This window comes from Nannospalax galili, unplaced genomic scaffold (genome assembly GCF_000622305.1).
Source record: "Nannospalax galili isolate Female #2095 unplaced genomic scaffold, S.galili_v1.0 scaffold617, whole genome shotgun sequence".
NCBI lineage: Eukaryota > Metazoa > Chordata > Mammalia > Rodentia > Spalacidae > Nannospalax > Nannospalax galili.
In genome coordinates, this window is record NW_008341872.1 from 1366600 (window position 1) to 1383620 (window position 17021).

General features: G+C 39.0%; 1 protein-coding gene across 1 annotated transcript in view; it reads left to right on the plus strand.

The window, feature by feature from the left end:
- Lekr1 (leucine, glutamate and lysine rich 1) overlaps nucleotides 1–17021 on the plus strand; it is a 203544-nt gene that overhangs the window by 159397 nt on the left and 27126 nt on the right. Inside the window, exon 9 of the mRNA XM_029565586.1 lies at nucleotides 8635–8728. Coding sequence (XP_029421446.1) covers nucleotides 8635–8728 — 94 coding nt within the window. The remainder of the gene's footprint in view (nucleotides 1–8634; nucleotides 8729–17021) is intronic.

Consider the following 17021-nt stretch of genomic DNA (forward strand, 5'->3'; position numbering starts at 1 on the left):
AGATGCCTCCCTTTTCGGCAGTTAACAAGTCTAGACCTCTTCTGTTTTGAAGGACTACCTCAGCCAGGCTATCAAGTTGTGTCTGGATCTCTATTATGGTTTCTGAGAGAAGTTGAACATCATCAATCAATTGCTGGGAGAGTTTATAGTAGGTGTGGGTGGCCATCCCCAAGCCTGCAGTTCCAGTAACCAGCCTGGCGGTTATCATTAAGGGAATCATTTGGACGGCTCTTTTGGAACAGCCTCCCACGTATTCAAAGGCAGGAACAGGGAGGGGCTCGCTGCCTAGTAGAGATCTGGAAATAAGACGGCGAGGGCACATTGACATGTCCAATTGACCGGAAGGAAGTTATGTGCCCATCCGCCCCCACAAACAAAGACACTCCCAGCAGGTGTGGCGGTTATCATTAAGGGAATCATTTGGACGGCTCTTTTGGAACAGCCTCCCACGTATTCAAAGGCAGGAACAGGGAGGGGCTCGCTGCCTAGTAGAGATCTGGAAATAAGACGGCGAGGGCACATTGACATGTCCAATTGACCGGAAGGAAGTTATGTGCCCATCCGCCCCCACAAACAAAGACACTCCCAGCAGGTGGGCAAACATCAGCATCATATGAAACAGAAATGTTTGAGCTGCAGGAAGTTGAATAAATGTTCCCCAAATCGACACGGGAGCCATTTGGGTATGGTGTGGCAAAAACACAGAGTCCGGTTAATATGGGCATGGACTGGACTCGTATGGGAGGAGCTAGGGTGCAATTGTGGGGTGGCTTAAATAGCTCAGACTCTGAAGATGGTGGAAGCATTAATGATCACAGCAAGGGGTTTGGGGGGTCCAACCTTTTGGCAGATCCAGCAGTCCTCGGCTATAGAGGGGGCTGTCTGGTTTAGCAACATATGGGTAAGTTCTAGTAAGCTTAGCGTCTGTGGGTCAAGGTCTAGTTCTTCTCTATCCTCAGGCAACGCTAAGGGGTGGTAATTGAGTTTAGGGTACAGGGCTTGAACTCTTTGTTCTATCTCCTTATTTACTCTTGTTTGTCGTGCTTTGTCTTGAACCCCACCACCATCCATATACCCTATGGGGGCCTCTAGATCCCAACATAGGTTCTCGCCAACATTGCCATGACATTGGGAGGGTGCCAAATTTCCCCCGTCAATGCCCAGGGGTGTCCTGGGTTGTCTTATCCCAGTCCAGTAGGTCTTGTTTCTGTAAGAGCATTGTTGAGCAAAGTCATAGCAAACAGCGTGTATGGTCTGATAGAATGAGGTGCAAGGGCAGGGGCCAGGCTGGCCATTAGCAGGGGGGATCACCTTGGGCTTAAGTATACAAACCCATTTCTGAAAGATAAGGAAGTAAAATGTAGAAAAAAATCAGGGCAAGAAAAACATGTTTTTACAAGGCGACCTGGTTGTTTCAAACTGGGGCAGGGGTACATTTAAGGCTTGGCCTCCAACACTGGGGTATATACCACAATTTTTTAAATCTTTAAATTTTTTTAAAAAATTTTATTTTATGTATATGAGTGTATTGCCTGCTTGTGTGTAAGTACACCCGTGTTGTGCAATGCCTATGGAGGCCAGAAAAGGGTGTCAGATCCCATGGAACTGGAGTTACAGACAATTGTTAGCCACCTTGTAGGTGTTGACAGTTGATCCTAGGTCGTCTGTAAGAGCAGCCAGTACTCTTAACCACTGAGCCATCTCTCCACCCCAGTATACCACAATTTACTCAATCTACTTTTACCTATTTTCTAAGTTTTCATATGTATAAATTTCATCATTATCATCCAGTTCTAAATATATTTAAATGATAATTTTTATTTTTTTATTCAACCCATGGGTTACTCAGAAATGTTTAAACATTTTTTTCAAGTACATGGAGGTATTTTATTTATATTTTGTAAATGATACTTGTTTCCATAAAATGTGGACTATAGATTATAAGAAGCATAGTATAAAATATGTATAATTCTTAAAAGCTGCTGCCACATTAGTAAAACTAAATAGGTAAAAGTTAAATTTAACAATATATTTTATTTAACCCAATATATTCACAGTATTATCATTTAAATATGTACTTTTTAAAAGTTGGTGTAGGTATTTTAGACAAATGGACTAACTGTTCAAATCTGGTAAGGCTTTCACACCTTACAGCATATGTCAATTTGGACTAGTCACATTTAAATGTTTGTTTACCAAGTGTGTGCCTACCATATTAGACAGTGCAGGTTTATGGTCAAAAGTTGTTTGAAATTTGACAAAAGTTTCTGACCTAGTATGTTGTCAGTTTCACATGTTCTGAAAAATGATAAGTATTTTTCTATAACTTATACACAAAGTTTTCTCTACTAACCTTAAGTCAGTGTTGCTCTTTGCAGTCCTCTCTCGTGGCTGAATTATTTCTCTGCTTTGACCCTTGGTTGTGACATCACAGCTGGAGGGGGGGCCAGAACATAACAGTCAACAGCTGTATAGTGTGTGTTTCCTTGGCCATGTATAGGGATCCCAGAGTGAATTATTTATAACCGAGGGAACTAAATTCTACCTCAATGGTATGAATTTGAGAGTTCACTTATAGTTATATCAGTTTCTATCTTTTAAGCTATTAGATGCATTTACAATTAGAATTGTCATAGTAAATTAAGCCTATTATCATTTCAGTGCCCCCCATTACTTTTTCAAAACATCTGTGTGCCTGATGTTATAGAGCATTTTTTCCTTTAATATGTGTCCATATGTTTCCATACTTTCATTTCAGTCTTCACCCTGCCTTGTTTTAGGAACAGTTCCCATGCAGAACACAACATAACTGGATTGGTTTGCTATATCAAATTTCTCTTTTCTTTTACCATTGTTGTGATTATTATTTTAATCTTTCTATTTTATCCTTTTTTCTGCTCATCATAGACCCTCTGGGGAGAGAATTGTTATTGGAGTTTTTCATGTTTTCTTGGTACATTTTCCCACTAATAGTATATTTCATTTCTGTTGTTTTAGTTGTTGCTTTTGAAATTTTATCATGCATATTTAATGAAGTCTGAAGTTAAATTCATCTCAAATAATGCAAAGAACAAAGCGTGAAAACTCTAATAGCTCTAATACCCTCCTGAAACACATCCTACATTTTTTTCCAATTTCAAGGGTTTTTTGTTAGCCTCTCCCATTACACATAATCACTTATTTTATGCATGCAATATTAGTTTATCATACTATATGCCAGGCTGACAACATAATTTTCAGGACCACTACAAAGTGAAAATGTTGGCCCTCTTTTTGAAACACTGACCACTTTTTCCTGTGACAGTTTCCCTCAACCTTCATGCTGGTTTTTGTTTCTGTTTAATATCACACCCGCTCAGACATGGCACAATCACAGGGTGAGAACAGGCTCTGACTGGCATTGACTGTGCCCAAGTGCAGGCCCTGCTCCCACCTGAATGAAGCAGAGGATGGCAGCAGTCCCTGGGCAAAGGCAGGGCTTCAGGGCCTCACACATGCATGCTTCATCTATTCTCATTTCACTTTAAAAACACAAATTCAAAGATTTAAATTCTTACAAGTTTCAGAGCATAGAAACCTGAAGTAAAAAAGAGTCCCCATCTGAGCCTGGCACTTTGTACAACTGTTCTAAGAGAAGTCCCTCGTCCCTGCATGCTCACTGGTGTGCGCTCTCCCTCTTGCATGTCCAGCCTTCATTCTGAGATCATATTCCTTCTGCGCAGTGTAGTTAGAAGTCCCCTTGGTCAAGGTTCCCGAGTTGATGATAAACTGTTAGTTTTTACCTTGTTTCCATTTCTTGACTATTGCTGTGTGCCATGCACATGAGAGTAGAGGTGTCTATTTGACATACTATCCCTCCCCCACTTTGGATATATACCTAGCAGTGAGATTGCTGGACCATATGGTAGTTCTATTTTAGTGTTTTGAGGACCTTCCATATTGTTTTCCATGAAGACTATACAAATTGATATTCCCAGCAGCAGTTTGAAAGGGGCTCTCTTTTCCCTTTATCACCAGCGCTTTCATTGTGTGATAGTCATCCTTACCAGAATGAAGTGCTATCTCACAGTACTTTTGCTTTGCAATTCCCTGATGACTAGTGATATGGAACCTTGTTGCATATACCTATGGGGCCATTTTATGTCTTCTCAGATTGTTTTTTGTTGCTGAGTGTTTAAATTTCTTATACCTGGATGTTAACTCCTTATCAGATGTATGACTTACAAATATTTTCTCCCATGCTGTCCGTTGCTTCTTCACCCTGGTGATTGGTCCCTTGACTGTGCAGAAGCTTTTCAGTTTGTCACAATCACATGTTTATTTTTGCTTTCATTTCCTGTGATTTTCAGATCCTGCCCCAAAACATCCTTGCCCATTCAAATGTCCTGACATGTTTCCTCCATATTTTCTTCTAGTTGTTTCATTTTGTCAGATCTTATGTTTAAGTTATTGATTTATTTTTAGTCGGTTTTTGCAACTGGTCAGAAAAAGGGGGTCTAACTCCAGAAAATCATTCTGTGTACAGATACTCAGTTTTCCAAACACCATTTATTGAAATGACTGCCCTTTCTCCCCTGCAGGTTGTTAGTACTTTTGTTGAAAATCAGTTGGCTGTAGTGTGTATGTACTTCCAGGGTCTCTGTTCTATTCTACTGGTCTGTGGTCCATGTCAGTATTATGCTGTTTGGTTATTACAGCTTTGTGGCTTATTTTGAAGTTATTGAGTATAATTCCTTCTGCTTTCTTCTTTTTGCTAAGCATTGTTGTGTGTGTGTGTGTGTGTGTGTGTGTGTGTGTGTGTGTGTGTGAGTTACCCGGATGTGTGTCCTTGAAGAATGTCTTTGATATGTTGATAGGATTTGCAATGAATCTGTAGACAGCTTTGGGTAGTATGCACATTTTAGTATGATTGATTTAGCCACTCTATGACTGCAGGAATTTTTTTCAATTTATTATATGTCCTCTTTAATTTTCTTATTCAGTTTTATATAGTTTTCATTGTAGAGATCTTTCACCTTCTTGGCTAAATGTACTCCCATGCTAAATGTACTGTAAATGGGATTGTGTTTTCGGTTTCTATTTCAGATAATTTAACTATTGGTATTTAATAACACAGATAACTTTTATACATTGATTGTGTATCCTTTAACGTTGCTAAGTTGCTAAATTTATCAGTCCTCATAGGAGTTTGGTAAAGTCCTTGGGTTTTTCTAGATATAAGAACATGTCATCAACAAACAGTGACAATTTGACTTCCTCTTTTCCAGTTCAGTCCTTTGTTTCTTTCCCTTGCCCGATGCTCTCTCTAGTATAGGGCTCTCAGTACTGTGCTGAATACAAGTGATGAACTTACTCCAGATCTTAGAAAGCTTTCAGCTTTTTCACGAAGTATAAGATTAGATGTTGTTTATTATATTTGGCCTTTATTATGTTGAATTGTGTTCTTTCTGTATACCTAACTTGTTCAGTGTTAGCATGAATGGATGTTGATCAAATTGGTTTTGTCCTTCGTTCTGTGGGCATGGTGCACTTTGTTTATTGATTTGCATATGTTAAACTATCACGCACTCCTGGAGTGAAATCCCAACTCATCATGGTAAATAATCGTTCTAATGCTTGCTAGCAATTTGTTGTGAGTTTTTACAAATACATTGTCAGGGATATTATCCTATTAGACCTGTTATGTTCTTGTCTGGTTTGAATAATAACAGGATAATTCTGACATTGTTGAACATATTTGGGGAGTTTTTCTCAACTTCAATTTTGTGCAATAGTTTAAGAAAAAATTTGGTATTAGCTTTTATTTAAATGTTTGGTAGAATTCATCAGTCAAGTCATCTTGTCCTGGATGTGTCTTTGATGGAAGACTATTTTTTAATTACTGATTCAGTCTCATTACTTGTTATTGTTCTCTCCAGCTTTTCTGTTTCTTCATAGAGCCCTGGTAAAGTTAATTATCCATTTTTGTGGTATCTGTTGTAATGTCTCTTTCTCCTGATTTTTTTTTGAGTATTCTCTCTCTCTCTCTCTCTCTCTCTCTCTCTCTCTGATTAACTAAGAGTTTGTCAATTTTATTAACCTTTCTGAAAAATCAGCTCTTCATATATTTTTATTTTTATTCATGTGTATGTGTATGTCTATGTGTGGGTACATGCACCTGAGTGCATGTGCCCACGGGGGTCAGAAGTGGATGCTGGATCCCCTGCATCTGGAGTTACACGTGGGTGCTGGGAACAGAACTCGGGTCCTCTGCAGGAAGAGCAGCATGCACTCAGAGCTGCTGAGCCACCTCTCCAGCCCCTGCTCCTCCTGTTTTCATCTTTGGTATTTGGTATGTTTTTAGTGCTGTTCCATTTTCTTATACTCTGATATTTATCATCTCTTTCCTTTCCTATTTTGAGTTTTCTTTGTTCTTGCTTTGCCAGTTCTTTTGATGCAGCCATAGTCACCTATGTGAACATTTTCTGCTTCTTTTATGCATTCATTGATTACTGTGACCTTGGCTGTTGGCTCTTCTTTTGCTCTGACCCATAGGTTTTGATGTGTTATGTCTCCACTTCATTTGTTTCAATCAATCTCTAAGTCTCTGCTTGATTTCTTCCTTGATCCATTGGTTGCTCAAGAGTAAGTTGTTTTGATACTGTACTAATATAGTATTGAAAGTTTTTGTTATTGATAGTTTTCCTTTTTGATTCCTATTTTTATTACAAAATGGTTGGAAAAGATACTTGATATGACTTGAGTTTTTTGTCTTGTGTGTGAGTGTGTATGTATGCATGCAGGTGCCATGGTACATGTGTGCACCTCAAAGGACAACCTCAGGTATTGAGCTTCACTTTCCACCTTGTTTGAAACAGGATCTCCTTGTTTGCCACTACTGTGTACGCCAGGCTGTCACCCAAATTCTCTCTTGGTCTCCTGCGCTATCAAGCAAACCATATAACATATCTTTATGTGCATCTGTTAACTTACAAAGGAATAAGTACCCAGTGCCTAGCCCCATGCCGTGGCTCAGAGCCCGCCATATCAGACCGTGCCCCACCCATAGTCACCACTAGCATTCACTCATGCCTCCCAGGCCGGTGATCTCACCCCAGGTCCATAAGAGTCAGTCCATTCTGTCCTTGAGCTGCTGTGGCTACATGTTCCCCACACCATGCGTGCTACCTGTGGCTCATGGCTTCCATCCCAAGATGGCTCCCAGCATCCCCCCAGTAGTCCACGCTCCACGGCAGCCCCCACCCCTTGGAGGAACTAGCCAATTGGGAGACACAGGCTAGCTGGCTCCAGAGCTTCTGGGAAACATGACTCTGCTTCTCATCTCACTGTAAGAGCCCTGGGAATGCAAAGGCATGCCACCGTGCCTGGCTTTATGTAGGTCCTGGAGATCCAAAGTCAGGTCCTCATGCTTGTGTGGCAAGCACTTTATCCATCTCCTCAGCCCTCTGACTTCAGTTTTTAAGAATTTGTTGAAACTCATTTTATGGCCTGTTGCTCTTGGATGAATGAGATAGAGCAGAGAAAATGACAGTCAGAGGTGACTCAGAGATTTTAATCCAAAGGCTTTCACCACTAAAGGTTATCCAGAATGAGGAAGGAAGGGCATATTGTGAAAGGTGGTGGTGAATTTGGTTTTTGATGTGTGGAACCTTAGTGTTGATGAGTCTTTGGGGTTGAGATGCTCAGCAGGTGGTCATGAATGAAAGTCACAAGTGTGAGGGAGAAGAGAATGATGAAGGAAACAAGCAGGAGGCATAGCCAACAGGAACACCGTTATGCAGAAAACAAGATCGCAGAAATTCTGCCACAGAGAAAGAGTACTGCTCAGAAGTGTGGCTATGATCCACTTGGGACAGTCACAGTGACTCTGCCACATTGTCTCATAAATTCCCATCTTTACTGCTACCAGAGGATCTCACACTAAGCAGAAGAGTCATAGATTCAAGGCTATCCTGGGCTACACAGTGACACCTGTCTCAAAAAATTTTAAAAAAATCCATGTGTATGTCATTTATCTCTTCTAATTTCTAGTATGGCTTGAACTAGATCTCACTCTGCACATAACTTCCTTCTTAATTTGCTGTGTTCCTATCAGTATTTAAGTAAAGGAAAAATAAGTTCTAACATATTGTCCTTTTGTTAAGAAACAAAATGTTGCCAGGCATGGTGGTGGTGCATGCCTTTAATCCAAGCACTCAGGAGGCAGAGGGTGGTGGATCTCTGTGTGAGATCATGGCCAGCCTGGTCTACATAGTGTGTTCCAGGCCAGCTGGAGCTACAGAGAGACCCTGTCTCAAAAAAAAACAAAAAAAAAAAAACAAAAAAAAAACCTGGTATTAGAATTTAGTCATAAACATAACATTTTGTTGTATTTGTGAGTCCACATATATTGTTATTTCATGAAAAATAGTTTGTCTATTAAGGAAAAAAATACAAAAAATATACCTGAGAAAGTGCTTACCTCATATACAGTGTATGAATTGCTGTTAGTGGTTATGAAATGTAGTAAATATGTATTGCTAAAGAGGATAAGCAGTCTTCATTGTGAAACGAGATTCTCTGAGACCGGAATTGCGACTTCGGAAGGTTGTTAGGGCTGAGTCCTGACTCATTTGTTGGGCTTATGGTTTTCAGGGAATTGTTGCTGGTTTCACATCAAAAAAGCCTGGAGCAGCTGCAGGGAGTGCTGAGACAGAGGCTGCTGAGTGAGGAGAACAAGAGGGAGAAGGTAACCGCAGCTCCCCACAGCGTGCTCTCGTCTGCTTCTGAGAGACCCTGTCCATCTGCCAGAAGACCCTTCCAGAGAGATTCGGGCTTCTGTGCATACCCTTTATTCCACCTGGAATTTCCAACACTACATACACTTAGGATGTGTGTATTTTCCAGAATATTAGGCAGCATAATAGGAAATAAAAGGTAAAAAGATAAAAGAGAAAGAGATTTTTAAAATCTTGTAATGGTAAGGTGGTTCTTATGCAGAGAAGCATAATATTAACCTTTAAATACTTCCATCAAGTGTCAGAATCTGCATTTGACATATTTGTCAACCCAGGTATATGCTAATTAATTATTCTCACTTCTGTGCTTCTAAGATTATATAAGGGAGTAGAAATGATGTTAAATTATTCAGTTATGAAATATTTACATGTTCACTGTGGTGAGGTAAAACGAATAACTTGCTCTAAAGAAGACCACATAATGAAGACACCCATCAATAAGCCAACATGGATGGGGAAATTTCACAAAGCCCCATGCCTAGATGAAGAGCTGAAGGCAGTCAGTGGCTGCTGAGAGAGGGAGAACCAGTTTGCTCCAGGGACTAGCCCACTGGTAGGTTATCCAATCCCAAGTGCCCAGCCCTAAACACATGTACATACAACCTCCACTAAATGGATTCAGTAGGTTGTGTGTGTATGTGTGTATACATATATATGTGTGTATTTATATATATATATATATACATTTGTGTGTGACAATAATAATTATAAAAGAGAAATTGAATTTGAGAAGGAGTAGGGGAGCATGGGAGCAGTTGGACGGGGAGAGTGGGCGTGGAAATTATGTAAATTAGGTGCTCATATATGAATGCTCAAAAAATTAAAAATTAAAACATTTTAAATTAGCTTGCTGTTACTTAAAATTGTTTTCTCTTAGACTATCACTATGCTGATTTTGGTGTTCAGACTTTTCTCTATTATTCAATGTTTCAACAATGAGCTCAAGGAACTCTAAATAACAAAAGTCACATTTTCAAGTTGCTAGTCCCTACTTTCCTGGGATGCACAGCTCTACTCACAGTGGAGTGACATCACCTCCCTGTCATAAACTTGCAGTAGTCCTCACTGACCCCTAGGTCTGTCCTGCACACTGAGCCTAATCCACCTTTCTTTTCTCCAACTGTGTCCATGCCTACCACAGGCCTTCTCCCTCTGTTTTGTTGTTTATTTGTTTCAAGAAGCTAGGGGTGATGGTCGGCTTGGAGGTCAGGGCCATGCACACACTAAGCAAAGCACTACCAATGAGCTGTATCGCCTGGCCTGCTGCTTTCTTCTTGTGGTTTAAAATTTTCTTTAGAACTGGAACTTCCTACTGAAGTTGGGTTGTCTGACTGTGGGTCAAGCAGCTTATTTGGCTATTATCAGGCTCTTCTTGGGGACTGGATCCTATTATTTGTACCTTCAAGCAGTCAATAGTGTCCACCTTCAGAATGGCACCTCACTAGCAGTTCCTCATCTGCTCCCCAGCACACTGAAATCTTTTGCACTGTTGATGGCTCCAGTTGATTCTAAATATTTCACTCCCCTTTCCAATTTTCAAACATCCTGTCAGTACTAGCTCACTGTGAATTTCTTTTTTCCTATGTCCCTTAGTCAGGCTATAATAAGGATGATCAGCTGGGCATGGTGGTACTTTACTCAGTGCTGTAATCCCCTCACTGAGGAGAGGCAGGAAGAACATGAGTTTGAGGCCAGTCTGGGCTGATGAGATCATGTCTCAAAAAGAAAATCACTGTTAAGTATAGTTCTATATGGGTGGAAAAGTATAGTTCTATAAAGGTGGAGTAAAAATTGAGACTACGGACTGAACTTGCTGTAAATACCCAGTCTTACCTTGTTGCAGAGCGGACTTTCTCTTTCCCTTCTTATCTAAGGCCCCCCACTAATAATTATTTTATGAGCTTTAATGTATTTTCTTGGCTTGTCTGTTCTTACTTGTTTCCCTTGTCCTTATCAATTCATGTTTTAACGTTCAAAAAGATGATCTGCCTAGCATGTGGTTCCATCCCGAGCATTACCAAAACCATCAGCCTAACAGTCCAAAATGGAAGCTTATCTTTTGACTACAATTGATAGAACTGTTTTGATGCTTTAGTGAAGGCCTAGTGAAATAGGTTCTCGCACATCAGGGACTAAAGATTAAGGCAACCCTTTGGAGAGCAATTTGTCAGGATTTATTAAGAGATGCTGTAAATGTCCCATCTTTTCACTCAGAAATCTCTCTGGTGGAATTGATGTGAATCTCTGAGATTTGGCAATCCTTTTCTCCAACTCCTAAACTCTTTCTCTTAGGCTCAGGAAATGAATTTTCCTCCCTTTCCTTGAGAATTTCTCCATGTCCGCACACCACACTGGGTTTTTAGGTACAATCCACTGGAGAAGAGGGCTTTAAGAATAAAATGAGTCACTTTGGTACTGCTGTGCAGAGACATACACCAAGTTGGTGCTAGCAAGTGGCCACTTGCTCTATGCCAAGTTAATCTGGTAGTGAAAATAATACTGTGTAGTATTATCAAAGTTCTTAATAAGCACTTGCTATCTCCCTAATACATTAATTTCATCATAGATGTCTTCTGGCAGGTATAATTTTCTATAGTATAAATAGACACTTTATTTTATTGATAGGACCTGACTTCTTTTTAAATATTTTTTTATTATTTTTATTTTATGTGTATGAGTGCATGTATGTGAGTGCACCCATGCTGTTCAATGCCACAGAGGTCAGAAGAGGGTGTCGGATTCCCTTGGAACTGGAGTTGAGGACGGTTCATAACCGCCATGTCGGTGCTGGGAATCGATCCTGGGTCCTCTGCAAGAGCAGTCAGTGCTCTTAACTGCTGAGCCATCTCTCCAGCTCCAAGCACCTGACTTCTTAATAAATGTTACCATTTAACCAGCAGTAAGTCAATATCAGACCAGTAAAGTCAAAGAATGATAACTCTGTCTTGTCTTGGCAGCATTAGCTATTTAGACTATGAATGAAAAGTTCCCTAAAAGTCTCTCATGAGAAAGGAGAATCACTAATATGACATTGTCATCCCTTTCTTGGGTCACTGTGTTTTTGAATAGGAATGAAATGTTCCCTTTACAAATATATAATGCACATATTAGAATAAACTTCATAACAAATGCTTTTAACATTTTTAAAAAAGTAGATAGCAATTTGTGCTTGTGCTTAATTATTTTAGAGTATGTAAAAAGCACATAATAAGATCAATAGTTGCTATGCAACAAGGATGACACACTTTAAAATAACTGTATTTACTAATTGTCATGAATTTTTGTATTTTAAGTATTGCTTGGATACAAAGAAAGCAAACTAATGGGCACGATGGACCTTTAAAATTGGTTCCAAATGCACAATATTGTTACTATTCATTAAAAATTTTATAATGAAGAAATCTCCTATGGCTGACTACTTACATAACCAATTCACATTACTTATTGGCTCTTTCTTTTTGGTACAACAGACAAATTCCAACCAAATATTTTCCAGATTGTCACCAACAAATGACATCTAGAAACATTTCAGAGGTATGCTAAGGAGTCATTTGGAGTAATATCTAGAACTCTTGAAAACAAACAATCAAAACCTTGTTTCCAGGCTGGATCCACAGTGGAAACGCAGAGGAGAAGCGTGCACTTCAAGGAAAGGCAGCGCACACCTTCAATCCCAGCTTGGGAGGCAGAGGCAAGCAAAGGTCTGTGAGCTCCAGGCCAGATGAGGCTATAGAGAAACCTGTCTCAAACAACAACAACAACAACAATAATAATAATAATAAATTCTCATTTTTAAGAGACATAAAATAGCTCATTCTTTTTCAAATGGAAAGTCCAAATGTCCTAATGTGTTATAACATACTATCAGTGAATAAAAAGAATAGCTCACAAAACAAAGTTTGAGAGTGATGAAGTGATTAATATAATATCCTCAATTATTTATAATAAGCATATGGATAAAATAGTAATGGCATACTTCACTTTTAAAACTATTTGATGTAACTTTAATAATTAAATTAATAAAATTTACACATTTTAGATCTAGAATCACCTACAAAGAATGTCTGATACAAAACCATTAATAATAAAATGCTATCCGAGTACTTGCTATATGCCAGGCTTTGTGCTGAATACTTTTTATAAATGCAATTTTTAATTTTGTGACATTCTTGTTCGTGATTTACAGATAAAAAATAAAATAGGCAAGACTGGAACAGGTTAGAAAATATAGCAAGGTTATAGAGCAAGGAAAGGAGCTGACATTGACTTAACCCCTAAAACTAAATGTGAAGTCCACAACATCTACATTTCACCAGGGTACAGTAACAAGGACCAGATTAGATTTGGTCTTCCATCTTGAACAGATAAAACCCTGGAGGAAAGGTAGAAAACAGTGATTCCCCAGTGCTTATCCATCCACTGAGTCTAGTCAGCCTATCTAGAGCTCCTTGTTTTAGGAAGATCGGCTCTTCCTCGTCTAGCAGCAATCAATTGCCAATATTCCTTTAGATAAGATTGGGATCTGTTGTTCATTCTCCCAGTTCTGTGCTGGGTTACTATCTGGGAGTCTCTTGAGCCACCATGGCCAACAAGTCAAAGGAAGATAACTCCTGTCTGCCATTGTATCTTGTTATGTAGCTTTTAGCTATACACATGGACTTTTAAAGAGTTATATTAATCCCTTTAATCTTTGGTTATACTTTCCTTTTGGGTGTTTAAGACCATACAGTTGGCCCAGATAAACCAATTTATTTTTACTCTTAAGGCAGTTTGAGGAAATACACAAAAATTCAATAAAAGGCTTGGGAGGAGCCCCTGGCTCCTTTCTTTTACCAATTCCGCCTATGTGAAGATAAGTCAAAGGTCCTGCTCGACCATGGATGGTTTCGCTAGGAAGCATGGAGGAAATAATTCTTCTGTGTTGACCCTCCACTTTATAGACGGGACACTGGTTCAAGTCCATTTGATGGGGTCCCCATGGCTTCCTTGATCAAGAGGACAGGTGACTCACCACAGTTAAAGGAAATTTTGAGAGATGCTCATAGTACCCTGGAACTTAGTCAACCTAGGAGGGCAAGGAGCAAAAACTGTCTTTTATGTCCCTCTGACCAAAATAGTATAGGCCTCAAAGTATGGCTCTTAAACATCCAAGAAGGTTAGTTCCACCAGTCTGGTACTTTTAATTACCAAGTGTCAATTAGATAAAGCTTGGGCAAAGACCAAACGTTCTCAGATAAACCTTGCCTAGACATATATTATATTCTTTGATCTAGTTCTATGTATAATTTGTCAATAGCTTGTCAGACTAATATGGTTCCCTCTGATTTTTTAAAAACTAGCTAGGCATTATTTGTCTCTTGCATTGTCTAACCCTTCCACCATGGTTTCCCCATTTAAGGTGCCCCCATTTTTCCCATTTCTCCCTTAATAATAAATACCCTTTTCCTATGGTCCCACCTCTCTTGAGCTCCTTTTATCCCTTTATCCCTAATATTCCTTGTATAACTCTCCCTCCCCTTAAAATAACCCCATTTTTATCCATATCTCCCTTATTAGCACCTATTTCCTACTGTTCTTCTCTTTCAGATTCTTTCTTTTCCTTTACCTCCCTGGTTCCTTTTCATTATGCTGGTTCCTATAGTTATGTCTGGATATATATGCACTTATAAGGATTTGGTGCTAGGATCCACATATGAGGGAGAACATATGTCATTTTGTTATTGTTGTTGTTGTTTTTCTGAGTCTGTGTTACTTCACTTAGTAAAACAGCTTCTAGTTCCATCCATTTACTTGCAATTTCATGATTTCATCTTTCTCTACTGCTGAGTAAAACTCCATCATATAAATTTCATGATTTCATGTTTCTCTACTGCTGAGTAAAACTCCATCGTATAAATGAACCCACAGTTTCATTATCCACTCATTAGTTGAGGAACACTTAAGTTACTTCCATCTCTTAACTGTTGTGAAAAGAGCAGCAACAAACATGGATGTACAAGTGTCTCTGCAATAGGATGAGTTCTTTGGGTATATGCCAAGGAGTGGCAGAACTGGGTCAAATGGTAGGTTCATTTGTAGTTTTCTTGAGAGTTCTCCACACTGCTTTCCATAGGGGTTGTACAAGTTTGCAATCCCACCAGTAGTGGATGAATGTTCCCCTTTCCCCACATCCTCTCAGCATTTGGTATCGCTTGTTCTCTTGATGTTAGCCAGTCTGACTGAGGTAAGATGAAATCTTAAAGTGGTTTTAATTTGCATTTCCCTAATTGCTAATGATGTTGAACACCTTTTAAGATGCTTCTTAGCTATCTTTATTTCTTCTTTTGAGAACCCTCTGTTCATCTCCCTAGCCCATCATTTAATTTGGTTCCTTCCTTCCTTGCTAAAAAAAAATGAGTTCTTTATATATTCTGGATGTTAAACCTCTGTCAGATGTGTCGCTGGTGAAGATTTTCTCCCATTCTGTGGGATTTCTCTTCACTTCCTTGGTTGCTTCTTTTGATGTACAGAAGCCTTGTAGTTTAATGAGGTTCCATTTGTTGATTCCTGACCCTGTTTTCTGAGCAATTGATGTCCAGTTTAGAAAATCCTTTCCTACACCTATATCTCATAGGTATTGCCAGTGTTTTCTTCTAACAGTTTCAGAGTTTCAGACTTCACATTGAGGTCTTTGATCCATTTGGAGTTGACTTTCGTGCAAGGTGAAAGGTAGGAGTTTAGTTTCATTCTTCTGCAGGTGGAGATCCAGTTTTGCCAGCATCATTTGTTGAAGATGGTATCTTTCCTCCATTGTGTGTTCTTGGCAACTTTGTCAAATATCAGGTGGCTGAAGTTATATGAACTCATGTTTGGGTCTTCTCTCGTGTTCCATTTGTCTATGTGTCAGTACCACTTTTTTTTAAATTATAGCTCTGTAACATAATATGATCTCTGGTATGGTGATCCTCCAGCAGTACTCTTAGTACTGAGTGTTGCTTTGGCTATCCGAGGTCTTTCATGCTTCCATATGAATCTTAGGACATTTTTTTCCAATTCTGTGAAGAGTGTCATGGGGATTTTGATTGGCATTGGGTTGAATCTATAAATGACTTTTGGTAGGATGCTCATTTTCACAATATTAATTCTTCCAATCCATGAGCATGGGAGGTCCTTCCATCTTCTGATGTCTTCCTCAGTCTCTTTCTTTAAAGATTTAAAATTTGCATTGTAGAGGTTTTTAATGTCTTTGGTCAGGTTTATTCTGAGATTTTTTTTTTCTTTTTTCTTTTCTTTTTTTTTGCAGCTATTGTGAAGGGGAGTGTTTCTCTGTGCTCTTTCTCTAATTGCTTTTCTTGATATACAGAAAGGCTACAGACTTTTGTAGCTTAATTTTGTAACTTGCCACTTTACTGAATATGTTAATAATTTCTAGGAGTCTTCTGGTGGAATTTTTGGCATTTCATATATAACATCATATCATCTGCAAAAAGGAATAATTTGATATCTTCCAATTATTACTCCTTTAATTTCCTTCTCTTGTCTTATTGCTCTTGCAAGAGTTTCAAGCCCTATGTTAAAAAGGAGTGGAGATAGTGGACACCCTGTCTGGTTCATGATTTTAATGGAAATGCTTCCAGTTTTTCTGCATTTAAAATGATGTTGGCTGTGGGTTTGTTGTATATGGCTTTAATTATGTTGAGGCATGTTCCCTCCAGTCCAATTCCCTCTAAGACTTTAAACATAAATGCACTTTGAATTTTGTCAAAGGCCTTCTTTGCATCTATTGAGATGACCATGTGGTTCTTGTCTTTGAGTCCATTTATATGATTTATGATTTTTATTGACTTACTGTATTGGACCATCCCTGCATTTCTGGAATAAAGCTGACTTGATCATTGTGGATGATCTTTTTGATGTGTGTCTGTATGTGGTTTGCAAGTATCTTGTTGAGAATTTTGCATCTATGTTCATTAAGGATATGGGTCTATAGTTTTCTTTTTTGGTTTTATCATTACCTGGCTTTGGTATTAGAGTGATGCTCTGGATCTTTTTGGTGTCTGTAGGGATGTTTCCCCTTTCATCTCTGATTTTGTTGATTTGGAGGCACTCTTTCTTTCTTTTGGTTAACCGGACTAGGATCTGTCAATCTTGTTTATCTTTTCAAAGAACCAGTTCTTGGTTTCATTGATTCTTTGTATTGTTTTCTTTGTTTCAATTTCATTAATTTCTGCCCTGATTTTTGTTATTTCTTCTTGTCTGCTGGGT